The sequence below is a fragment of the Galeopterus variegatus genome, unplaced genomic scaffold, assembly GCF_000696425.1.
Source record: "Galeopterus variegatus unplaced genomic scaffold, G_variegatus-3.0.2 Scaffold5613, whole genome shotgun sequence".
Classification (NCBI taxonomy): Eukaryota; Metazoa; Chordata; class Mammalia; order Dermoptera; family Cynocephalidae; genus Galeopterus; species Galeopterus variegatus.
Genome location: NW_007731724.1, coordinates 43,320 through 70,939, shown reverse-complemented (window position 1 = coordinate 70,939; position 27,620 = coordinate 43,320). Strand labels below are relative to the sequence as shown.

The following is a 27,620-nucleotide window of genomic DNA, read 5'->3' as shown; positions in this document are numbered from 1 at the left end:
GACACACCACATATTATTTTAAAACCATCATAAAATTGGAAGACTTAATAAACTGCCTTAAAAATGATATTCCAATACTGGCCAGCTGTCAAAAAAATAAAATTAAATTAAAAAAAAATAAAGATGATATTCCATCCCATCTAAGGTGAGTTGCACTACTTGTGTATTAATTAGTAAGGCTTAGAATTTGTCTTTTTTTTTTTTTTCGTGTCCGGCAACGGATCGCAACCCTCAGTGTCGCGCCCGTACCGGACCGGGACCGGCAACGGGATCGCAACCCTCGGTGTTACGCCCGCACCTCGCTCAGCCAGTGAGCGGGAACCGGTCTATATGTGGGATCCGAACCCTCGGCGGGAGCGCCACCACGCTCCCAAGCGGCACACTGTAGCAGTGCGCCAGCGGGCCGGCCCATGAATTGGTAAATCACTAGACTAAAGATCTTTTCTATAACATCAGAAGGCTGACTGCCTGCTTCTAGCACTTGGAATTCATTTAGTTGAGAAGTACTGTACAGTTTTGTTCTTTTACCTTATTATCTAATTAGTGCTTCTCACATCTCTCCTGTCAAGGACGAAATAAGACCAAAACACTGCACATATTTTCTATTGTAAATAGTTGTCTTCTTTCATACATTAACCATAAATAAATCACTTATTTCCCGAAAACACACTATTCATGGGTTGTGTGTATATGAGTGTGAATGAATATTTAATATCTATATTTATAAATTAGAAAATGTTTAAGATTCATAAAGATAAATACACAGGAGGATGTAAAACTTTTGGTTTCGGTTTTTTAAATACATGCATAATAGTCCTTGGAAAGTGACAATAAAAGAACGTTGTGCAGCTGGATTGTCATGATAGGACTGACAACTCACAGGCAGCAATTTAATGTGCAGTAAAAACCTGTTAATAATGATCTGTTTATCTTTTTGATCATCTTTCTCACATATTAAAATGTCCCCAATGAGATTTTGCTTGATAAACAAGAGTTTATGTTCTATTATTAACTTTTAGAACTAACCTGTTAACCATTGAAAATGAAAAGTACTGAAAATCTTCATTTAAAATTAAGGTGATATCTAGAGATTTGAATTTATTCACTTGTTTATATCTTCTAATGAGTTTTCTTAAAGGGAATATAATTTATAAATAATGCCTCTTGGATGGCTGAAAGAGGAAGATTTAGCATCATATTACCACTAACTGAGGAGCGATGTGACTTTAGGAAGATCAGTTAGCTTCTCTAGCTTGATTTTACTATGTATAATATAAAAACAGTAATTCTTTTTTCCCCACCTTATAGGATGTTTTGAGGGTATATAAATTAGTTTATGAGGCAAAAAAAGTAATTTTATTAAAGCTTTTATGGAATTATAATTTTTATACCTGGGACACTATGAGGTTGGTTTGATTTCCAATGTTTTTCTTTGGATATCAATATGTTTTGCTCACCTTTTTAGATATCTTAACTTTAAATAATTGTAGTTTGTAGTAAATACATGTTCTTGCTGTGGCATACACAAAGTATGATCAGTAGCCAGTAGCTATTCATTTTTATTCATTTCTTTTAATTTGGAAATCTGTATCTTGTCAAACATATAATTAATGGTATTTATTAAATTAGATGACTACAGAAGGTCGACAAACTATACTATTAACGTACTGACTTGGATCAAAACCTTACATTTCTTCTGAACCCTTTTTCTATTCTGTACTCTCCATTTTGCCACATAATTATCAGTTTCCCTAGCAACACTGTCAGTTCACAGTGAGATGCAGAGACTACTAATTCTTACTGAAACCAATCCATGCTTGTGCCATAGAGGTAGAATCAGTCATTTCAGACATTAGTAGCGTACATATCAAGCAGTGCTCTTCCAGTTTTGCTGCTGAGGACAGTCATTGATAAATCTTCTTGAATTTCAGTTGCTTGATCACATGAACTAAAATGGCTTGGTCAGTAGCTAGATAGGAATGCTCTGGAAAGCAGTTTTCTAAATTGATCCTTTGCCTTTGTTGCTAGGGAACACTGAAGTACTAGAGGTTTCGAAAGGAGAGTAAGGCTGCAGACCTAACACAGGCCATTCAGCATTTAAAGATCCCCCACCACCTTTTTGCAGGATAGGTACAGCCGTGACAGTCAGTTCCCCTAGTTTCTGTCCAACTAGATGCCATATCATCTTCTCCACTTCCTATGGACTATCCAGCTGTGATTTGCTTTCCGAGCTCTGGAATGCCAAGATGAGTGGGTTAACATGTTTCTAGGCCTTGAGGTGGCTCATGAAGCAAAAGGATTATCAGTTATAGGTCAATGAAAAGCTGTCTTTCATTGACATATAGTTGATGTCAATTGCCCGGACACATTACAGAAAGTGAAATAGTGAAAGAAAGAAAAGGGAAGGCAAGTGAAGGAGGAAAAGAAGAGCCTGTAAGCAGACATTTCTGCACGTGGTCTCATGTACTTCTAGGACAGAGCTTCCCAACTGGGAATGGGTTAATTATGGGACTCTCAATATTGAATTATTGTAAATTTTTGACGTATAAAACCATTTCAAACCATCAAGAAATTTACCACAGTTAAAATTATATTTGAACACCATTTGTATGTTTCTCTATAAACTAAGCCAACTCAAGTATCTCATTAAAATTTTGATAAATATTATACATACAAATTTTATTATTTAATACATTCTAATACTTTTTTCTTATTATAATTACATAAAGCAAAGGTAACAATTTTCTTTTCACCTAGAGCTTTTAGAGACCCCAAATGCATTCTAGTTTACAACAGTGTGCTGGTCAAACATTATTTTCCATATACAACAGGACAGGAAAAATGATAATTCTGCCCTACTACATTTCATGTTTGTCATTTCTTAATGCTTAAATAGGGCTAGAATTAGAATAAGAGTAGGGAACAGGGTTGTTAAGAGATCTTGGTAAGTTAAAGGGTTGTAGTCTTAGTTTTACTAGATTCTCTAGAATAGTCACTGAAACAATATGCTCTGCCTGAAGTTCTCAGTATTCCAGGGTCTTTATAATTATACTGTTTTCAGCTTCAAATACTTTATAGGCTGTTTTTTTTTAAAGAAGGATTATGCACATTCCATAGAGATAATAAGAGAAAGACTAGGACCAATAGGTGGAAGTTACATATTTATTATGATTATCCTATCATGAGAGGTCGGAGTAAGTATGAGAAGGGGGGTTATTTCGACCACTGAAAACCTGCTTCTAGGCATGCTTTAGGTGGCACACTGACTTGCAAGTGGAAGGGTGGCTGCGAGGTAGAGTCAGTCCTAGGCCCTGCCAAGTATACAACAAGGTATATAATTTGTGGGGTGGTTAGGATCAAGGGTGAGGAAGAGGAAGAGTTCAGTAGGAGATAGATAATAGAACTTAATGAACTATATAAGTATCTTAAGAAATGAGGGAATTCAAAAAAGAGAAAAATTCAATAAAATTAGGATAATTTTTTCCTAATTCATAGGCTTTATGCTAAAGGTGGGGGGCCATTTGAAGTGGTATAAGGTATTCCTAGAGTAAAATGTAGGCTTTGAATACCTGAAGAAGAGTTTGTACCTAATTTTGTAAGTATTGGGACCCAGTAACAGTTTTGAGGCATGACAGGAACTGAGTTGCTTGCAGGTTTGTAAATGTTATTCAAGGATCTTTTTGTGAAGTTTGATACTGCTTCTTTCTCACATCCAATTATTCAGTCAGTGGACCACCAGTTAACATTGCATGTTATCTTCCCAAAAGTGTGAAAATGGAGTGTTATACCTGTATAAAGCATTTTATACGTAGTTCCTTTAGTTACTTACTATTCCTTAGCTCTCATGAGAACTAAGCAAGAAGAAAAAGACTTAAATTGCAAAATCGTAGAATGTAGGAAAGTTCAGACTTTCGTAATAGATTACGGCTGGAATTAATTACTCAATCCTTTGTGTCTTTAAAAATAAGAATATTTCTTAGCTACTTTCCAGCTAATTTTAAAATATCCTAGAATCAGGAGCATAAAGATATGAAAATAATTAATACTTTTTTGTTTTCTCTGCTTTCCCTTACTCTTTTTCCACAAAATGGTCCCAGATTCCCCACAAGTAGATCTCTAAGAGGTTAGTCTGCACAAGTATCCTGAACCCAGTATACCTGGTTTCAAACCCAGGACTGTGGACATGAGTCTGCTTAGATATTCAAGCCAGCCAAAATTCTCTGGTTATCAGTCCCCATCTACCTTGTATTTGCTTGTTGTGACCCAGTTATTAGCATATTGGTTTGCATGGAATCTGAGTTCTCTGAAATTTACTCAGACTTAAATAAGATCTTTATCAGGAAGAACAAGAAGAAGTAACCAACCACCATTAAGGGTATCTGTCTTTCCCACCACCTGTGTATTTTTAAAATTCTTATAATTCCCTCATTCAGGCACTGTATAGAAGTAACTTGGAGATGTATGTTATAAGACAGAATAGGGTGAATTGAAAGTGGCCAGATAAGAGAAAATGAGGATGAGGAGACAGTGGAACCAAAGATGATTCTGCAAGTGTGTATACCATATGCTCTTTCTGAGGCTGGACACTTAATTTGACTCTAAGCTTTCTGGTTGCCAAAAGGAAAAGGAAAACCTTGTCAATTACATTATACACAGTGTTCATAAGATAAAAACAAAACATCTGCTCAAGAGAAGTACAACTACTAGGAACAAGATAAAATAAGGCACGATTTGTAGCAAACTGCTATTAATATTGATAATATCCTTATATTAAATCACCTAATGATTTTATTAGAACATTTTCACACAGTAACCTTTAGTGTAGACTAATGGCATCATACAAATACACAATCTGTTCAGTAGTGTTCAGTAAAAGCAATGAAATTACTGGGGAAAGGGGATGGATGAGTTATCATGGCACTTAGCTCACTGTTGATCTAGTTTGGCGCTCGGGTAGAAGTTTGTCACGTATGTCAGGTCAAACTTTTTAACCAGGTTGTTCAAAACTCTTAGAATGTGATACTGAGAGATGTGTTTAAAAATCTTACATTATAATTGTGGATTTATGTATTTCTTCTTTTGGTTATGTCAATTTTTGCTTCATGTGTTTTAAAGAGTTGTTAATAGGTATATTCAATTAGAATTATTATATCTTCCTGGTAGATTATCCTTTGATCATTAGGAAATGTCCATCTTTATTTCTAGTAATCCATTTTGTCTACTTTGTCCAATATTTGAAGAGCTATATCAGCTTTCCTTTGATTAGTGTTCGTATGGTATGTTTTTTTCCATCTTTTGCTTTCCACCTTTCGATGTATCTTAAAACAACATAGAGTTGTTTTTTTGTTACAGTCTGTCGATCTTTATATTTTAGATACATTTACAAATTTATTTACTGATATGTGAGTTTAAATCTAACACCTTACTGTTTGTTTCCTAATTGTTCTCTTTCTTTGTTCTTTTTATATGCTTTTTTTGGCCTTCTTTTGGATGAATCAAGTGGATTTTTTCCTTTCATTTGTTCCTTTATTAACTTTTATTCTCATTTAGTGGATACCTACAAGTATAATTTAGAATATTTGCAGGAGAAGATGGACCAAATATTTATTAAGATGTCTCCAACTAAAGCATTACAGTTCTTAAATGAGCTTTTAATAAATATTGAGTGGAAATGAGCTTCAGGTTATACTTTCTAACAAATGCCTTAAGTATGGTTTTCTGTGTAATTTGTGGAGTACAGATCTGTCTATCTTAACAAGCAATAGGTTGAAGATAGGGTTAATAAATTTTTATGATATTTAAGCTGTCTAGCACAATTGTGTTCCAGAGTAGAGAAACAATCTTTCTCCACTTTAAGGTAAGCAGAATGAACGTTCATTTGACTGACCAGGATTCTCTTCATTAAAATAAATAAATAAATAAATCTAATTGTTCACAAAGATAAATGGGAAAATGAAATCCCAAGTAAGGTCAAAATAATTTTATACTGAAAAAAAATTGAGGTAAATGTAAACAAAAGCACTCATGAGCCAAAATAGCGTCTCCTTCTAGAATTCAACCTGCTTTAAGTAATACTGTTTCTTCGTGTCCTCACAGAAATAAAATATTTTGGAAATGTATACCCCACTAATGAAGTGAGGTAACTTACATGGAAAATTAATCAAAAACACATTAAAAATTGGAGAATTTCTCACAAAAAATGATCATTCCAGTTTTCAGAATAGTTGATCTGTCACTCACTTTTAGAGTAATTAGCCAGCAGATTCAGTTGACTATAAAAGCCACTGCTAGTTTGAAAAATTAAAATTGATCATCTACTTATAAAATAATTCTCCTTTATAGTCTAACTCATTAAATATGATATCAAGTAATTAACAAAACCTTTAAGAAGAAGCCGTTTACACTAAAATACCAGTTTGGGGGTTGGGGGTTGTTTGCTTATTTTGTTTTAATATTCCAATTGACTCTGACTCTTGAGGTAAGATTATGGTACAGGTTCTTTATTGCGTTTGTGTAACTCAGCAACTCATAATTGTATCTCCTAAACAGACTGAAACAAAGTTTTAAAAAGTTTGAAATGACATATGCATTAGTTTGCTAGGGCTGCCATAACAAAGAACCACAGACTGGGTGGCTTAAACAACAGAAATTTCTTTTCTCATGGTTCTGGAGACTAGAGCTCAAAGTGAGGGCAGTGTTGGTTTCTCCCAAGGTGTCTCTCCTTGGCCCATAGATGGTCATCTTTTCCCTGTGTTTTCACATAGTGTTTTCTCTGTAACTATATCCAAATTTCTTCTTACGAGAACACCAGTCGTATTGGATTAGAGCCCACCTTAATCACCTTATTTTAACTTAATTCTTTCTTTAAATATCCATTCTCTAAATACTGTCACATTCTGAGGTACTGGGGGTAAAACTTCAACATATAAATTTTGGAAGAACACACCTGAGCCCATAACAATATATTTTTTTATCCCTGCCATCAGGATTGTGTGATAATATCTTATTTGGATTGTGCGATAATAGTTTTATCTGAAATCTACCTGTTTATAAGGTAGATTACCCTGAAGAATTTCAGGATGTAATTGATAAAGCAAGTAACTGGTTTACTAACAATTTAACAATTCTAAAATTGTTCCTTTCAAAAAATGGGATACCTCTTACTTGGGTCAGCAGAGGTAGCAGAGTAGGAAATAACACGATTTGGAGTCAGACCTATATTTAAATATCAACTCTTGCACCTATTAATTGTGTGACTACAAGTAAGTTATCTAATTTCTCTGGTCTTAGAAAAGTGGAATAATTATCAAACTATAAAACTTAGAGTGCTGATGTTAGGATTAGAGGAGACCATGTTTGTTAAGTACTTGGAGCAGTACCCAGCACATAGAAAGAACTTAGTCCTTACCATCATTGTAACATTAATAAAGTGTTTTGAGCATTTTAGTGCTTCTCTTACAGTGGTCTATAAATAGCTCTACAGGTTGAAAGACATCTTTAACTGCTTTACTCAACTTAGAATTTCTATAAGCTTTATGAAATAATGAAATGTGACAATAACCTAATTAGAACAAGTCCTGGTTTCTCTAAGAACCCAAGAATTGACTTACAGAGCTGGCAGAATGAGCATTCCAAGGGTTAGGGGAGATTGGGACATCCACAGGCTCACTTAGCAGAATATCCTGGGCATCTTTGCCACAGATTTTACTCTCAAAATACCAGACTTAGCTGCTTTTTTAATGTTTTATTGTGATTTTTTTTCAAGACACTAAGAATTTTATAATACCCTATAAATTGTGTAGAATCACAGACGATCACTTCCAATTTTTCTCATGGCATTTTATAACCTCTCTAAGATATATTTGACCACCAGGCAAAACCTTTTACTGGGTGGATGAGGTCCATGTTTACTGTGGTTATTTATAACCAGCTAAAGTGTGGAAATGGGGGAAACCTCTTTCCGCAAGTTGAGAAAGCTAGAGTTTTAGTTGCTTTCAACTAACAATATGTTACTATTTATAAATAGTGCTACAGTGAGCCACCTTATGTATTTGTTTTCCTGTTATATTTTTGAGATATATTTCTGGAAGTAAGATTACTGGGTTAAAGGGCAAACGATTTAAATGCCTGAAAAATTCCAAGCGTGGTAAATAAAAATAAATCTATATTTAGGTACATTATAATGAAACACTAAAGACAAAGAGAAAAGTCTGAAAGTGTCCAGAGAGTAATAGACTGAAATCTGGCATCAGCAAAAATAGAAGCCAGAAGACAAAGGAACAATATCTTCAAAATACTGAGAGAAAATAACTATAAACCTATATATTTAACAAAAGCATCTTTTAAAAGTAAGAAATACATTTCAGATAAAAATCAAATATTTTCTACTAGTAGGCCCTCAGAAAATAAGTTTCTAAAGGATTACTTCAAAAGGAAGAGCAATGATTCAAGAAGAATGATGTCAAGACTCAAGGTGGATTATTGAGGGGGAAAAAGTGACACTGAAAGCTATTAAGTATTCTAAATTGAATATTAGCAAGCTGAATCCAGAAATGTCATTAAAATGTATATGTAGAATATCATAACTAATTTGTGTTTGTGCAAAGAACATGAAGTTGGTTTAACATTAGAAAACCTACTCATATGTCACACATTAACTAGGGGAAAAATGAATATAATTATCTCAGTGGGTGAAGACAAACATTTAATAAGATTTAATACCTATTCAAGATTAAAAGTTTTATCAAACTAGTTATATGGAGGAACTCCTTACATTGATATTGTGAGGCTAACAAAAGTCTCTATCAGGCATCAGCTAAGTGATAAAATGTTAAAATCGAGAATTCCCTTTAAAATTAAGAGTGTTTTTAATATTTTACCACTAAATGTACTATTACCACTTCTATTCAGTGTTGTCCTAGGGGTTCTAGCAAGTGCTACCAGACAAGCAAAAGAGATAAAAGATTTAAGAAAAGGAAAGAAAGAAGCAAAATTGTCATTATTGACTGATAATAAAATTGAATACCGTAAAAAACTCAGGAGTTTACAGATCATTAGAATTTACAAGAATTTAGTAGGATAGATGGCTTTAAGAATCATTAGATATCAATCAATCTCAACAAACAGAAAATGTAATTTTTATAAGATATCATTTAAAATAGCAAATATCTATGTGTGTGTGTATATATATAGTAGCCAAAAATGAATTTAACAAAAGATGCTCAAGACCCATGGAAAGACATTAAAGACCTACATAAATTGGAAGAGAAAGGGAGTCTTAATATTGTAAAATACCATTATGCCAAATTAATCTATATATCTCATACAGTCTCAATCAGAATTTGAACAGGATTTTTATCTTCTTTAGAATTTGGCAAGTTGTTTCTAAAATGTATGTGGATGAACAACTTGGCCCAGAATAGTCAAGATACTACCGAGGAAAAAGAACAAGGTATGGAACTTGTTCTTCCAGATTCCAAGATTCATTGTGAAGTAAAAGTAAGACAGTGTGGTATGGTCTCAGCAGTTAACAAGTAGACCAGTGCAATAGAACAGTTCAGAAGCAGACTGACTTCTGAAGCACCCATGTCAGTTTGAGAATTACACAGACCTGATGTGCAGATCTGTGGGGAAGGGATGGACTAATCACTGGTGCTGGAAAATTGACCACCAAATGGGGGCTTATTCATGAAATAAGCTCCCAATGGATTAAAGTCTCAAATATAAAAGGCAATATATAAACTTCTAGAAGAAAACATTGAATGTTTCTATGATTTCTTAAACAAGACATAAACATTCCAAATAAGAAAAATATGATAAATTTGTTCACAGAAATATTAAGACAATCAATCTGATAATCAAAAGACACTATAGAGTACATGAAAAGATAATCCAAAAATTGAGAGATATATTAAGAGAAGATATATGTAGCACATGTAACTAAGAAAAAAAGATTGTTATCCAGTATATATTAAGAACTCACACCAATCATAAAAACACTAACATCATAGAAAAATGGACAAAATACATTAGCAAGCAGTTCACAAAGGAAACTCAAAGGTTAGTAAAAATAAATAAACATTCAAACTTATTAGCAAAAATGAAACTATTGGCAAAGATAAAGTTTCACAGTAAGATGTGGTAGCCAGCATATGGGAATAGAAGGAAAATTCATGCAACTATTTTGTTAAAACAATTTGGTATTTCCAGTAAAATGAAAGATGCGCAAATTCCATGGCCCAACAAGTTCACTTTGAGATATGTATATGTATATCCTCCAGAAACTCTAGTCAATGATCACCAAAAGATGTGTTCAAAAGCGTTCACTGCAACATTGTTCATAATAGTTGCAATGAAAAGTGCATTCATCTTCATCAAACCTTTTAACATAATGTTGAGCAGACAAAAAACAATTTTCAGAATACAATATACAATTTATTGCTATATGTATAAAGTTAAAAAGTGAGAAAAACTAATCAGTATGTTCTTTAAGGATACATTTGTGGAATAACTAGGAGGAGAAACAGGACTACAACTAAAAACAGGAAGTAGAGAGGGCTTCAAAAGTACTAATTTTATTTAGGCTTGATGGAGGCACACAGGTGTCTTTTTTTCTTTTTCTTTTTTTGTGTGACTTATACACAAGAGTACTTCAAAAGGTTGATGGAAAGATTCATATGATCATTTAATTGTATTTTTTTCATGAACTTTTGAAGTACCCTCATATATGTTATACTTTATAGATAAAATATTTCAAAATAGAAATTTTTAAGTCGGATAGTTGAAAAGTAAGAATGAGAAAAACCACAGAAGTTTTTTTTTTTTTTTTAGGCTTAAAATAATAGTTTAAGGTTTAGTAAGAAAAAAAGAAAGGTTAGCATCACCAGCAGTCATTTACATCGATAAGGAGGTTCCAGAGGTCATCGGACTCCTCCAAGAAACTGTGTTCTATGTCCTTTTTTTCTTTCTCTTGAGCCCTCAATGTTCATGGCTCTTTTAGATACCTGTGGATTGAAGCCAGGCCAGACCCCTACCACAATGACTGATTTATTTCCTGCAGAGTTTGAGTGCATTATTCATTTACTTTTAGCATTGGATCCCAGAATTTTAAAATAAGGTTAAAGACGTGATTAAAACCAGAATGTGTTAAATGGAAGGTCATTAAAGGGAAAGTGAATGCTTGTGCTACATCAGCAGCAGCGTCTCATACAAGAGTATTAGATACAGAGTAATGAGGTCATTATTCCATGCTGACACATTGTTTAGTTCTAAACTGGGGCTGGGGTAATTCTGGAGTAGACTCAAGCTTTTTTCCTTTTTTTATGCACAAAAATATAATTTGGTAAAGTTTCACAATTTTCATTTTTCCTGAACAAGTTATTTTCAATTCTTAATTCCCCCGAAATAATTTTGACCATGAAATGTTATTGAATTGCATTAATTAAAGGGTGCACATTCCTGTAAATCAATATGGAAAATTTTAATGAACAAGTCAAATGAATGAGAAATCAATATTATTGATTATTTTCTGGCATATCATTAAAGCCAGAATCTGTCCTCTTACTCAGAAAACAGAGTACCTAGATTGCATGCCTAGTTTTGTGCAAGTTTTGAATCTGTCTACATGTAAACTAAAACTTTTGTTGCCAAATCAATGAGATATTCAGAAAGAGATATTCAACTGCCAAATGACAGCTCTCCTTGGATCATATTTCTCATTGCATCTTCATAGGTTCACAAAAGTCACCAGAGCTTCCAGTCATACTGAGGTATACATTAGTACTATAAGATATCTAAAATTGGTTTAATAGGCAACCCAAAGTTATTTTGTCAGAATGAGCTTTAAATTACTAATGTTCTATTCATTTCAGGAAAAGTGCACTACTTTATATTTTATTTTGGCTTTTCAGTTTTATTTGCTTTTAATAGAACTGTAAGGTAGATGATGATCTTCTGGAAATAAGGATAATTTTAACCCAAATATGGGTAATTCATTTCCAAGGAAACTTCACCAGAAAGCTATATTCCAAAGTATTACTTACACTTAACTGTATGGTCTGGTTCACCAGGAAATTTTAGTTTCATAGATTGGAAGATAACTGTATGATTATCTAAGATGAAATTGACTAAAAGAATAGGCTAGGAAATCAGGGTGGAGGGATCTAAAAGTAGGAAGGAGAAGATGCTGCACAGAGTGTGGTTTGTATATGAAGTGCTGCCCTGGACCCCTGTAGATTTTTCAAGGTGGGCCACAGTTTTCACTTAGGGTATCTAACAGTCAAGAGGAAAGCATAATCAGTCACAGGGGTCAAAGCATCTGTAAAATTAAAACTGAATAGATGAACAGCTGTTTCTGGAATTAGGACCAGAAAATTCTCCTCTATGTATAGTTCTGGAAATAGTACCAATCGTAGTGTTTCAGTCGTTACAGTATCCTTAGGGTTTTTTCTACTAATACAGAGCACTAACATCAGGTTATGACTGAGTTCCTTTGGGTGGACATGCAGTAATTTGATCTACTTCAATAGTGTACCATAATTATGTCTAAGACCTATAGGAAATAAGTCTACTTTCAAGGAAACTAGAGAAACATTAGAATGTAGGTACACTGAGAACTGTTGCTTGTGAGTGTTTTGATGACACCAAGGGGTTTTTGAACTCTGAAAAAGACCTTCAGGTATTTATTTTGGTTTTAAATTAATGTTTGACTTATTCCAATTATATTATCCAAAACATAGTTCTTTAAGTTTTACAATCTGGTTTGCAAATCGCCATTAAGGGATATTTATTTATTTGTTTGTTTGTTTGTTTGTTTAAATTGTACATGTTTATGGGGTATAGTGTGTTGTTTTAATACATGCATATATTGTATAATGATCACCTCAGGGTAGTTAGCATATCCATCACTTAAACATTTATCATTTCTTTGTGGCAATAACATTCAAGACCCTCTTTTCTAGCTATTTTGAAATACACAATACCATATTAGCTATAGCCAACCTAGATCACCAAAGCTTATTTTTCCTACCTAACTGTAACTTTGTTTAATTAGCTAAGTTTGTAAATAGGAACCAAATAATTTACAAACTTAGTTAATTAAATACCTACAAACATTTAAAATTGAATTTTTCAGTTAAATTTTCTAATTTGATATTTTATTTAAGTACTATTGTTGGCAGGCTGACAATATTCCCAAGTACTTAAGAATTCTTATTCATCTATTACATTTCACTGGTATTATGAACCTTGATACACGGGTATTAAGAACCTATATTTTCTAGTGCTGTATATAACTAAATCTTCCTATGATTTAAAGATACTTTCTCATTTATGAAAATAACTATCACATCAGATAACTTAGTTTACTTTCTACAAGAGACATAAGATCTGAATCCTTCCTGTACTAATCAAGGAAGCTTTTATATCACAATGTGCAAGGGGGGAGGGGGAATTGCCTACTTAGCATGCTTGGGGTTACTAATAGCCAGAGATTTTAATCGAGAAACCGATTAGATTCTTGTAAGCAACTGCTAGTGAAAACATAGGTGCTTGTTTACCATTGCCAAGTCAAAGACGCTACAATGACAATGTCAAGAAAAGGAGATTCACACGTCCCACCTCCCTAGACCCAGCATATGATCTCTTAGTTCTATTCACAGAAGTCTGCTATCCCTAACCAGTTTTTCATTTGATTGGATTTCACATTTCTTTGGCTTTTAGGTTATACAGATCTCTTCTATCAGATTCTAAAGACTTCTGGCACTGAAAAAATCCTGAGATATTTAAATGCTTTTCCTTAACATCTAAATCTAAATTCTGCATCCTTTTATATTCTCAGAATTAAGCAACTCTTATAAGTGTTTCAAATAATATTTGATAGAATTTAGGACATCTCACATAGTTTTTTCTGACTGGCAGCCACCACTTCTTGGGACAATCTGGTGTATTACTGAAGAGCCATTGCTGAGATATGGACAGCATAATATGGACCTTCCTGCTCACTGAGAACAGGAGTGTAGGCTGATCATAAACTGATTCAGGGCTGTTTCAGGCTGCACTGTATAAACACTGCACTAAAACAATTATGTGTCTAAGGCCATAGAGATAGTTCCTATTGTTTTGTTGGTAAAGAGGTAAAAAGGAATTTCTTAATATTCTTTCAGTGATTAGCAAATGAAATGTAATAGTGCATACAACAGTAAAGCCAGACCCAATTAGGGGATGAGAAAATAACAATAATCTTGTGCTTGTTCTGGAACTGGAACGATGTACTTCCTACATTCTGTATCTGATTCAATACATCTTCCCATACTATACTAAAAGTAGCAACTGGAAACTAAACCTTAGGGCCTCATTTAGGCCAAATCATCTAGCAGTTAGTAAGGTAGCAAGGCACACAGTCACCATATATGTAATGAAAGACCTTATGTGGGAAGGACTGATAGTCATGCAGATTTTGACGAAGTTCCCTGGGCTCATGTTAACAACTGGATATATGGAGTTCTAAAACACCAGTGCTAATCACATTACAATGGAATTAAGATGTCTCTGAAAGAAAATGTACTAAATATGTGGTTTTTTCTCCTTTATTAATTTTAGGTATACAAGTAATATACAATTCAAAAATTACATATACAAGTTACATAATATTAAAAAAAAATTTAACATACAAATAAGATTAAAGTACCCTTTGACCTACACCCATTAATCTAATACCGTCTTTAGAAATAACCACTGTTATCAGGAGGAAGCATATCTCCAGTTTTCCTGTGCAGTTATATGCATATATTTACCATTAGAAAATGTATTTGATGTTGCTATTTTCTGAATATTTTAAATGAATGTACATGGTGTTCTGCAGCTTGCTTTACTCATGTAATGTCTTGCCAATTTCTTCATGTCAGTAGACATTTATTGAGTGATTATGTAGCAGTCACTCTTCTAAGCACTTTCATATCTATTAATGCATTTAATCTTCATAACAATGCAGTTATCATTATGTTATGTTATTACCATGCCCATTTTACAGCTGAGGATCCTGTGGGACAGGGAGATTAGGTAAATTGCCCAATTTAGTGGCAGAGCCACTTGTTCTGGATTCTATTCAAGGAAGACTCACTACAGGTCTCCTTTTGTGGTAACTATTTTATACTGCTTCTCTGAGATTCATGGAGCTATCTCCCAAATACAATATGTGTCACCCCAAGTCCCAATGGGCCCATCTTTTATGAACTTGCAGACTGTGAATGATACACAGATACTGTTCAAGTTTTCAAATACCACGCTTGCCTCATTATGCTCAGCATTTCAGTTGATAATGGCACAAGCAAGGCAGGGTGGTGGTAGGAGGTATGACCGTTCTTGAGGGGATTAATGCACGAAAGAATGTGGAGCAGACCCCGCTGTCACGCTACTCCATTCCTCTAGTTCCCTGGTCACCTGCATCTGATCGTGGGCAGCATTCCATTAACGTCAAAAACAACGTCAATCTGGTGAAAAAAGCTGAATGACTCATAGCATTACTGTAGAGAACTGGTCTCTGTGTAATATGATTGGTAAAATCCTAATTTCATAGAGCATTTTCATAACAGCTGCTAACATCATAATCAAATCCATTAAATTATTTTAAAGGATCCGATTTGGAGCAATAATGAGACTAGTCTTAAAATGCAGGTATAGTGAAGTGGAGTCCCCACCCGCTCAAAGCCCCTCTTTCATTAGCTGCTGCTTATCTTCTCTGTATTTATCTGTGTGTATATATATTAATCCATTTTAGTCTGCTCCTCTTTTGTCTCTCTAGCTGCATTTGAGTCAGAGATTTGGCTATTTCAGAAACTGGAGGATCTGAAAGAAAGGATAGATAAGAAAGGAGAGGAGGAAAAGGAAATTTTCCTCCAGCCTTTCTGGACAACAGCACGAGGTACACTGGAGAGAAGAGGGAAAGGAAGAACTGAGATCCAGGATTTATGGAAACAGTGTGATATTATTGATTAAGATCTCTGCAGGGAATGAATGACAGGAGAGAACAAGGCCACCTAAGCCTTTACATCTAGCAGCACATAACTTAAAGACATTGAACCGTTTGGATTTCTCCTGCCACATTGCCATCCACAAAACTGACAGCTAATTTTTTTTAATAACTTTATTCCTTGGATATATAAAAAGCCAAATAAAATCCCTCAATGTTTGGTTTGGTTTGGTTTTGCCTGATGCTATATACTTCTGTGAGTTTGCAAAGTTAGTCCTTGACATGTATTTTTGTTTGGAGCATAAAGTAAAACTAAAAAGAGGATTTGAAGATGGCAAAAGATTGCTTGTGAAGTTTACTCCTAGACTTGAGAGTGACCTTCCGGAATGAGAAAAGACTGTTCAGGCCTGTGCTCTATCCAGTCTCTTCCATAGATTAACTGTGTGGTGCAAGTTAGTACACAAACTAGTAACTTTCTTTGAGCCTCAGTTTTCTTATATGAAAAGTAAGGTCAAACAAGAATCCCAAGGTTCTTTCGAGTTGTAATATTCTGATTCTTATATTACATGATGAAAAAAGATAGCATGCTTGTATAGTGGACAAACAAATCGCCCCTTAGTTACCCAGCAGCATAGTCTTGTATGCATTTTCCTTCTATCTCCACGCATTTCCTCCAATACTCTTAATGGGTATGTTACTTGCAGTGTTTTTGGTAGGTGCTTCTTATGGACAATGTTTCTTCCAGCTTCTTGCCAGTATAAGTGCTATAAAGTGAAAGTTCTCAGCTCCATTCCATTTTTCCTTTACATTAAAAATTTTTTTTTCTCAGGATAGAATAGAAATTACTGCTTTGTAATCCGTGAATTACTGCTATGAAGTGGCTCAAAGATATATGCTTTCAGATCCTCAAAAATTGTACATTGCATGTGATATGTTGTTGGCTACTTGGATGGTGGATTTAAGGCACTGCTTTTCAGACTCCAGATAACTGCATCTTTAATAGATATCATTTCATGTGTGCACTGAAGCAGTTTACACCTAGTTAGCTGATGTTAAAGCAAATAATACTAGATTGCCATTTTGCAGTTGTCTGATACCAGCACCAGGCAAATTACTGAATAGCAATGGAGTCAGATGTACCAGCATAAATTCTCTGCACTATTAAACCCTGCTAATAAGTTGTTCTCATTTCCCCTCACTTTATTTGTTCAGAACCCAGTAATGGAGTAACTACTACAGTCCTGGATATTGAGTGCTATGCTGGGTCCTCCAGGGCTAAGATTTTATTGCAAAAGGAACCATGTTTACAAAAGTGGGATGAGCGACTTCCTTGGGTCTTTTTGTCACTGATAACCAAAGCTGTTATTAAGCCACCCAGACAAGAAATCATCTAAGTAATTTGTTCTATAGTTTTCAACATTTTCCTTTTTCTATGTTCTCTTAACACATACACGGAAGATTAATAATCATATTTTATATGTAGCCTGTTGGAGAATTTCCTAGCCTAGTCACAACATATATGATTTTATAACCTAAAACACTGAACTCTAATGGCATTAAAATCTTTTGATAATAACTTTGTCAGCACTAGCTAAATCAGAGTAGCCTGGTAGCCTGGTATTTAGAACACTGGAATAGTTATGGTAGCTCATCAGCTGGCTGTGTAGATGAGGCAAACTACTCAAGTTCTTTGAGCTTCAGGACAGGAAAAAAAACACACTTGACTAGTATCTCACAGGCTGTGTGAGGAACAAATGAGATGAAGTATGTGGCAGTGCTTTGCATTATACAATGTATAATCCAAATATGAGATAGATAAGATATACAACATGCATGTGCTACATTATTTCTAATTATATTATTGCTTTCATCTGTGTGGTATTCCACATTTTATATGCAGACAAGAGCTTTTAAGATTGACTTTCTCCCAATTGTCACAACTAATGACCTCCTAATGGGAAGCTGCAAATATAGATTTTATTGGAAGGAGGAAATTAAAATGATCAAGGAGATTATTTTTTCTCCACTGACATGTAAAAGGTAAAGAGGCTACTAAATAGAAAAGTTGATCTTCCCATATATCTAATGGTCTGACTTTTCTGAGTATTCATTCTTCATTCAAGTATAGGAGATGAAAAGTCAATATTCTCTAAATATTGTCCTGGGCAAAAATATGTTTAATTTTATTTGTTAGAAGCATATGCCAAGTGCGAGGTTTCATAGGTAAGAGAGGCACAACCAGAGGTCCTTTCTTGTTTTGGTTTTATAACATATTTAGAGCGCATCTTTAGAATAATGCTATGAAAAGGAATTACATACCAGGGCTGATGATCATGTAAGAAATTGTTTTATTCTAATGGTACCAGTGCATATTAATTTTCCACAACTCAGTTATTTGCTTTGTTTTTAATAATTTAAATCCAGAAGCACTTAATTATTAATTCATTGACTGTGACTTCATTTAATGACTGCTACCTTCAAAAGATAAAATGTGATTAATGATCAAACTGCTTTATTTTTAAGGAGTGATCACATATTCAGATGTAAGGAGTAGTAACATTCTAAATAAATTCAACCAAAGAGTACTTTTCACCAACCAATACCTGGGTAGGTTCATGGGTGACCTTTCCTCTTCCCTTTTAGAATGTTAATTTTTAGATCCTAACTTAAAGTCAGGGTAGGAAAATTAAAGGTGGCAAGAGCCAGATTAAAGAGGACCACATTGGACTCTCCCTGCAGTTTTTATTAATTCATTTTCTTTGTGTTCTGCTTTACTTTCTTTTTCTATTCTCTTTTTCTCATGGAGTCTATTTAAAGATTTAGATACTTTCCTCTGGAAAATCAGTGTTCTTTCTGGTGGGGAGAGAAGATATTCAGAAAAAGAAACAAGTCAGAGGCACATACAGAGAACTTGGAATATAAACTTAGAAGTTAATGAAAGAAAAGGAAATGTTTACCTACTCCATCCATAATACTGGCAAATTAAGTACCTATGGTTGTTTTAACTGTTTGTTCATTTGTGTAGCCAGACCTTGTTTTATTTCCTCAGCTATCTTAAATTTGCTGAGAAAGAAAATTCCTCATTGGTCTTTCTACAGAGTTCAAAGAGGAACAAGCTAGATTTTCAGAAACTCTGTTTGGGGTGGGAAAAAAAATATTAAGACCAAAATGGTATAGTCCTTATAGCCTATTATTAAATTTTGCTGTAGGAAATTTACATGGATGGTCACCTACTATTGCCTACACTTGACCTAGCAACATTTGTAGATTTTTGTCCTTGGATTCTAAGATCTCCCAACTTTGATACAGCTTCCCCTGTATCTTTGATTATCAAACACTCCAACATGCATACACATAAACAAATACAATAAGTGCTTTTTATATTCATGTTGTAGGAAGGTTTTATGCTCTTTGGATGTTAGACTTTTGTTTGGTACCTTGATCATCCTTAGTGTTGCTTTCTTCCTTTAGGCTATGTACATTTCTCTTAAATCCCACTGAATTCTTTGTTACCTGTGGGATTGTCAGACCGGACGTCATGGTTGTCACCTGTTTCTTATCTGGTGTTACTGATAACCTTGAGATTTTTTTATCAGTATCTGTGGTCTCTTTGTCCTTTCCAAAGGTTTCTGTCACTCATTATTTACAATATTCTTTTCTTAGACTTGAACGAAGCGGTCCCAGAGACAGAGCGCCTGGATTCAAAAGCACTGAAAACTCGAGCCCAGCTGTCCTTGAAGAACAGGCGCCAAAGGCCCTCTAGGACAAGACTCTATGACAGCGTCAGTTCAACAGATGGGGAGGACAGTCTAGAGCGAAAGGTGAGCGTCCTTGACCATTTTCTGACTTGTACTGTTGGGCCGTATCGTTGTTCCTACAGCTTATTGGAGATAATGATTTGTGTGCAACCAGAGTCTACATCCTAGTTCAAAATAGCTAGAATAATTCATGTCTTTGTCTTCTGAATTTTTACTCAATTGAATATATTGTTGTAATTCAGATTCTTTTCTCTACTCATTCAGTGAACTAACCAAGAGCATTATCCATATTGTCGTATTTTGTGATGGAGTTTTTGATATTCAGCTGCTGGTTTTACCTAGTGGGAGATACTGAATCAACAAGTAATTGTTTCCATATGTCTTAGGTATCTGTGTTAGCTACATTGTTAATATGGTGAATTGTTATGAACTATGCATTCTCATCTGTAAATCGGAAAACAAAAAAAAATGGTTTTCATGGGGATTCACTAAAAAAAGGTCGATCTTGTTTCAAAGTAAGTATTGCATAGAACTGATACTCAGTGGCATAACCTCCTTTATAATCTCTTGTACCAACAGCCTTTAAACAGTTTCTATAACCACATGCATATTACCAAATTACTTCCACCCAAGGGTTCGAGAACTTCTTCTCCAGAATCAGATTCTAGTGTTCCACCCCTCACCCCAGTGGCTAGCAATGTGCCCTTCTCGTCTGACCACGTATCTGAATTTCAAGAAGGACTACTGCACCCAGAAAGGGAGCCTTTCTCCTCTATTGGGGGAGACACTTCACTCTCCTCTCCTTCAAAATCTGATCATGATATGGAAGAATCTCCTTGCCACCATCAAGCCACCACCACGAAGATATTACAGGAAGAAGGTATTGTTACTTTTGTTGTTGTTTTGCTTTTGCTTCCTCTGACTTCACTAATACCTTGATTTGTTGCAATATAAAAGTGCCATTTTCTCATAATCATAAGTCATTTGTCTTCTCACAACTAGTAATAGGAGGGTATTTCAAAAAGTTCATGGGAAAATGGAATTTAAAGATAGTACAAATTTTTTCATGAACTTTTTGAAGACCCCTTTTATTTCTTTCATTTTATGTTATGGGATAAGAGATACCTCAACCCACCCCCTCATCTACCGTTTTTTTAAAATCTCTTCCTACATGGTTTAGTATTTTTATCTCTTCAGCCCTCTTCAAGTTTTCTGTTGAAAGAAACTCTTTGGGGGACCTTCTAGAGATTTTATAGAATAGCAGCCTAGAGTTTTAATAAACATTAACATGGTCATATAGAAAAAAAATAATATGAAGATCAAAGTGATATAGGTCTTAACCCATTAACTGGTTTTTATTTAGAGCAAATTTTCACAATAATGATTTACATTGCAAAGCATGTTATAGAAAAGCTAGGCTAATGATAATGATAAAGGAGGTCAGTCAATTAACTTTTAGGCTCTTAGAATTACAACAGAATTTCATAGTAGGGTAAATAGATTTGTCTTTTTAATCATATGTTTTAATTTATAGAAGTAATAAATTCTTGCTTAAACAAGTTAAACAATGTAGAGATGTATAAAGGATAGGTTCATTCTCCTCCTCCCTGTCTGGTGTGTTACTTTAAAGTAATCAAGCAGATTCGGTTACATTATCTGTTGCATCTGAAATGAAATACACACACACACACACAATACTTTTTGGTGTGTGTGTTTTGGTTTTGTATACTCGTTTTCTATTTTTACAAAAAAGGAACCCTACTAGTCACATTACACTGCAACTTTGTTTTACACATAATATTACAAATATAAATGGCAGCAAGTCTTTACCTGTATATATTTGTATAACCAAGAGAAATCTTGCACAGTTGTACTAAGAATCATGTACAAGAATATTCATAGCAGCCTTGTTGTACAATAGCAAAACTGGTAGAATGGATAAATGGATTGCTGTAGATTTACATAATGAATCTGTGCAGCAGGGAAAATGAATAAACTGCACTGAAACATAACAGCAGGGGTGAGTCTCTCAAACAAGACATTGAGAGGATAAAGCAAATTTAGAAGAACACGTGACTCTATATAGAATTCAACAAAACTAGTGGATTATTTAGAGATACAAACAAAATTTTGACGTTACAAATGACAATGGCAAAGTTGGTTACTTGGGGGAATAGGGATGAGGAAGGACACACTAGAAACGTTAAGTAGAAACTGCAGTGGGGGTGGGGTGGCAAATGAGTGTTTGTTTTTCTATCTTTTGCTTATGCTCTAGTATTTTATAAATACTCTTGATTTTAGTATTCAATAATCATAAAAAAGGACTCCACATACAAAGTTAATTGATGGACATTCTCTCTAATATATAAGTAGCTCCAAAGAATTATTTTTTAAAAAGTCAAAAGTATCGGGCCGGCCTGGTGGCGCACTGCTATAGTGCACCGCTTGGGAAGCGCGGCGGCGCTCCCACCGAGGGTTCGGATCCCACATACAGACCGGTTCCCGCTCACTGGCTGAGTGAGGCACGGGAGCAACACCAAGGGTTGCAATCCCGTTGCCGGTCCTAGTCCGGTACGGGGGCAACACTGAGGGTTGCGATCCGTTGCCGGACATGGAAAAAGACAAATAGGAAAAAAAAAAAAGTCAAAAGTAGGCTAAAGAAATAATCTGTCAGTTCATTGAAGAGAAAATTCACAATACTTATAAGGTATGAAAAGATGATTAATCTTACTAATCATCAGAGAAATTACTATTTAAATTAGATGTCAAATTGCCAAATTTGGCAGATTGCCAAAATCTTCAGATTGGAATTTAGAGAAGTCCACTGACCAGTGCCAGAGGTGACATAGGACACACCCATACATTGCAGGTACGATTGTGCATCACTACATTTTTGAAAATTCGGTACTCATTTATCTCTACCAGATCAGAAATTGTAATCTATCTACAGATACCTTGTGAACATAGAAGTGCAGTTGACTATGAGGGCTCATACTATTTTGTAACTCTTGGTAAGCATCATAACTTTATTCCTGCTATTTTCTCTTTGGCTTACTTTCCTGAGCCTGTGGACTGCTAGAATTATCTTCCACAGATTAGTCCTAAGCACAGCGCTTCTGGAAGCAGTTTTGAGGTAAAAATTGAGTACTTAAAGGAGGACAAAATACCAGTGGAAGCAAGAGAATATGTCAGGCCTGCTAAATCATCAGAAGTGATTGTCAGGTTGGCAAACAGCTTGACTGTGATTTTGGCCTTTGAAAACTTTTGTCAATTAACCTAAATTGTGGGGCTATAATATCACTTTTATAGAAATACAAGGCTATCATTTCTTCAAAAAATATGTATATTTTGATCCTTAAAAAGGCAAAGTAGAAGCAGCATATACTTTGGAGCTATAGGTGAGTACTCTGTGTTCCACTGTTGGACTTTATGAGACATAACTAGCTCTCTGGAAGAAATTACATTATAGTCTGAGAGTGGATCACTCACATATGAAATCTGACCCAAAGTGGCTAAATCGTGTCTAGATTATTTCTCTCTGCCTTTTACTTCTAATTTATTTATGATTCCTTGAAGTTAGCAAATGTTTCGTCCAAGATTGGAGAAGTTTTTACATGGATATGAATTGTGCTTTTGTAATCCTTTAACAGAAATGTAGCAGTAAAATGTAAGAATTTCATTCTTCCCCCAGTGCCTCCCTTGTTTGTTACTGGTCTTTGGGATTAAGCTCTCAGTGGGAGTAAGCAGGACCAAAAGATAGGGCATGGGTAGTTTCCTCCCCAGAGACCAAGTGCTCGGGCTTTCTCATTTTCAATTTCCCTGGGCTGATCGTGCTTCTCGGTAACGGGGCAGAAGCAGTTAATTGAGATTTTATAAAGTGCTAGCTTTATAAATAGTCAGTTACTACTGTGGTAACCATTGTTAGGTACTAACTGTGACCAGATGAAAGCAGTGCTGAAACCTCACATTCTTTCCTTGCCGTGATAAAAGTTTCCAGTCTTGAAGAGTTTTCTGTGCCTTCTATGTTAATTTGCCATAATCCATTCGTTCATGTATTCATTGAATGAATAGTTATTGGTCATTTACCCTGTGTCAGGCATTGTGCTAAAGGCTGAATATACAGTGATAGACAAGGCTCCATCCTTTCCTTCAAGGAGTTTACATGCTAGAGTCTGTCTGTCTGCCACTATCTTCCTTTCCTCCTCCTCTACCTCCTTCTCTTTTCTCTCTGTTTCTTTTTCTCTTTCTCTCTCTTTAGTTTCATGGCAGACCTTGCCTCTTTGATACCTGATGATCACCACCATCAGCAACAACCGGGAAGAGCCTATACTTTCTTGCCTTCCACTCTTATGCTCTGTGGCATCTTGAAAGATGTCAGAGAAGAAGACCCATCATCCAACTGACTCTCTGTGGGTATCCTATTTCCACACAGTCCTTTGTGGAGTTAAGGGCCTGGTCCTCAGTTTTCTAAATCCAGAAACTGAGTAATACACCCAGATTCAGTCAAGCTCAGAGTGACTGATTTATGCTGTACAAACATACAAAACATTGATTTCTAATTTTCTGATTTGCTTTGGGAGGTAAAGCTGACATCATAACCAACATCCTTCATTTGTTCTGTTCTCTATCTTCTGATTGATGGGTTCGTAAATCAGAAAGTTGCTCAGTGAACATAAAATTAGAGCTTGCTGAAGAGCTGCCTGTTTCACTGCAGCACCACCATCGCTCCAGCTCCCTCATGTCCCTCTGGGACTCTTCCAACCCAGATCCCAATAAATGGACCTCATTATTATTTAAACTTTAGGGAAACGCCATGCTGCCATTATTGTGACATTGCAGAGGCTGATACCATGAAGAGTGGGTTCTACCTTCATTGTTCTCAAAATCCAGGTCAGGGAATAACATCCTGTAAAACCCTGAGTTCCTTGCTAAATGAGACTAATCCACTACTCAGACTAGACTCAGGAGAGGTTAGGTACAGTAAGCCTATGGCTTCCCTGTGTGTGAGGTTCTTACAACTCATTGACATCAATAAAGGATCTAGAACAGAGTTTAGTGGTACTCACTGGGAAAAACTGGACATCATGTTTACTCTCTTGCCTAACACTTCATGCCAGGAAAATCCTGATCCTTCTTCAAAGCCCAGCTTACATTTCACCTCCTTTATTGAAGACTTAGGCACACCCACTCCACTCGCAAACATATCTTTGTATTCTTCATCCCTAACAAAGGGTATATAGCATGTAACTGATGCTTAGTAATTTTCTTGGATAAATTACCATGTCTATTCAGATAACCAGTGCTGCTGGTCTTCTAGAAGAGGGGTTACCACTTGTTTTTGTAAATGAAGTCTTCCTGGAATACAGCCACACTCTTTGAGTTACATACTATCTACTACATACTGTCGACTGCTACAGGGGCAGAGTTGGTATTGTGACAGAGACCATATATCTAAGCGAACCTAAAATATTTACTATCTCTCTCATTATAGAAAAAGCTCATCTAGAAGTATGTTTCCTTCTACTCAGCATTGCTGGATAAACCTGAAAATGGCTTAATCATTGGTTGCCATTTATCCAGAATCTTTAAAAATAATATGACATTACTTTTAGTCTATCGTGTTGCTACAAAGATGATTAAGTTACAGCTGTTTGATTGCAAGCTTGAGGTTACTCTAACTGGAGTTGGGTGTTTCATGAATTGTGTTAATGCCACATTTACAAGTCATCTTTTTTTTCATATTTGAGGGATCTCAGTGGTAATTGGGATAGTGTCCCATTATAACTGGCTAAATAATAAGCATCTAACTGGATGTCAGTTAAATTAGAGGAAGTAAATTTTTTTTTTCTAGAGGTTGGTAAAACAGACTATATGGCAGTAGAAGGCATGAAAATATTTCCTCATTTCTATGATGTAAGCAGCCTAACACTACAGTTTTGGTCTCTGGGCTTACATAGCAATGGGCCTTTGTTCGGTCAATCTCTAGTAATTGTGAGTAGAGTAAATTAAGCACTATCATTTTTTACTCACAATTACCAGAGATTATTATTTTAAGTTTATGTGTAGTTATTAAGACATTGCTTGACATAGAACATGTCTTCAGAAGTATTCATTGACTTAATGTCCTGGTAAATATAACCTGGCTTTTTAAAAACTTTTCAGGATTCGATTATTAATATGTTGCATTAGGCCCCTATAAGTATAGCTATAGTAAAATTATATTGTTGCTCAGAAGGTGGAGAGATTGCATCCATCTGAAGTTGGCAAACAAAACTTGACAAAGCAAGTGCAATTAGAGAAGCCATTGAAAAACTATTAAAAAAGCGGGGGGGGGGGGGGGGGAAGGGGGGCATGTAAGGGAGAGGGATGGCATTAACAGAGACAGGAAAACATAATATGAATTTAAGGGAACGGGGCTGTCCCTGAAACATCTTGTTTATGCAGAGTAGAGTGGTTGCACATAAAAGCGAGCAGGAAGGTTAAGTCTACAGCTCTGGAGTTTCAGTATCTTAGATAGCTCACCATATTACTAGGAAACCACAAGATGTTTGAGCAGAAGAATAAAAAGGAAAAGATACTAGGTGTGGGGAAACTGAGTTAGGAGACACATAATCTCTAGAGATGAGCAATAGACAGTGACAGAAACAAATGATACAAGATCTGTGAAACTAAGTTGACTATTAGGTAATGGGGGGAGAAAGTGAGTCAAAACTCATCACAGGATTTCTAGCCTCAGAACATATGGTCTTGTCATTAACAGAAAATAGGAAATGAGAAACACTATGCGGAAATATAAATAACTCTTTTTTTTAACAGAGAAGGTGGAGAGCTCAGGAGAGAAGCAGGGGCTGGGAGGCAGATTTGGGAGTACCCATCATAAAGGAGGGTGTTATTGCAGTGAGATTAAGGAGAATGCAGCCCAAGAAAAGACCTTAGGATTTAGCTACCAGGAGATCAACCTTTGAAAATGAAAATCAGGTTGCCAAAGCTTAAAGCTGAGGCACTCAGTCTGGGGGCTCAGACTTCTGATTGGTCATGAAGGTAGTATTAGAGAGATTTCAAAAAACCTAATGGAAGTCTTACATAAAGCTAAATAAATAAGTAAGCAAACAAAAATGTCATGTTTCTCTCTCTTTTCTTGAAATCATACCAATCCAATGTTGGTTTTTGTGCAGATTAGAAGTTCTGATGTGCATTACAAATGGATTTGATTGATTTAAAATGGGAAAGTACATTATTTCTTAATCTTGCCTCTTCAAACTTGTGGAATTATTCATTTAGTGTTCCTTGGAACACACTTTGGCAAATGTGTGAGATAATGATGTAAGGTTGCCTAGCAGCAGGCTCTGTGATGGGCAGAAGCAGGCTTTTAGTCCCAAGATGTCCAAATAACTGCAACACTAATAGGTTTCAGAGTGTTTCCATGTACATTGTCTCAGCTGGTCTTCTCATCACTCATTAAAACATCTCCCAGCTACCTCTAATTCAGAAAATAATTAGGCAGTCTCCTTTTAATTTTGCACAGTACTAGCCATTCAGAGTTGCTTTAGGATTGATCTGGAAGAATTCAGCACTTTCTTTTCTTCAACTTCTATTAAGAAAATTGAAATCCTGCTTTTGTTAAAATGTCCATTAGCAAAATCACCTTAGAAGACATTTGTGCCATGTCTATGGATATTTTTTTAATGTGTATATGCCACATCTGTGGCTATTTAATTTGGTCACCCAAAGAGTAATGATGCAAATACCCATAACAAATATTTGAGGCTAGAAGTGGATGTTGACACAGATATATTTCTGACTCTTGTATTTCATTATGTACATTTCAAGAAATTGATTCTTGTAATCTGAGTATTGTTAACTAAAAATATGAAAAGCTCATTGCTCAAAATCTT

The 27,620-nt window shown here is 35.2% G+C and overlaps 1 protein-coding gene across 1 annotated transcript in view; it reads left to right on the top strand.

Moving 5' to 3' along the window:
* Positions 1-27,620, top strand: part of PPP1R9A (protein phosphatase 1, regulatory subunit 9A) — a 117,696-nt gene that overhangs the window by 70,060 nt on the left and 20,016 nt on the right. Inside the window, exons 10-11 of the mRNA XM_008589724.1 lie at positions 19,631-19,788; positions 20,359-20,605. Of these exons, the coding sequence (XP_008587946.1) occupies positions 19,631-19,788; positions 20,359-20,605 (405 nt within the window). The remainder of the gene's footprint in view (positions 1-19,630; positions 19,789-20,358; positions 20,606-27,620) is intronic.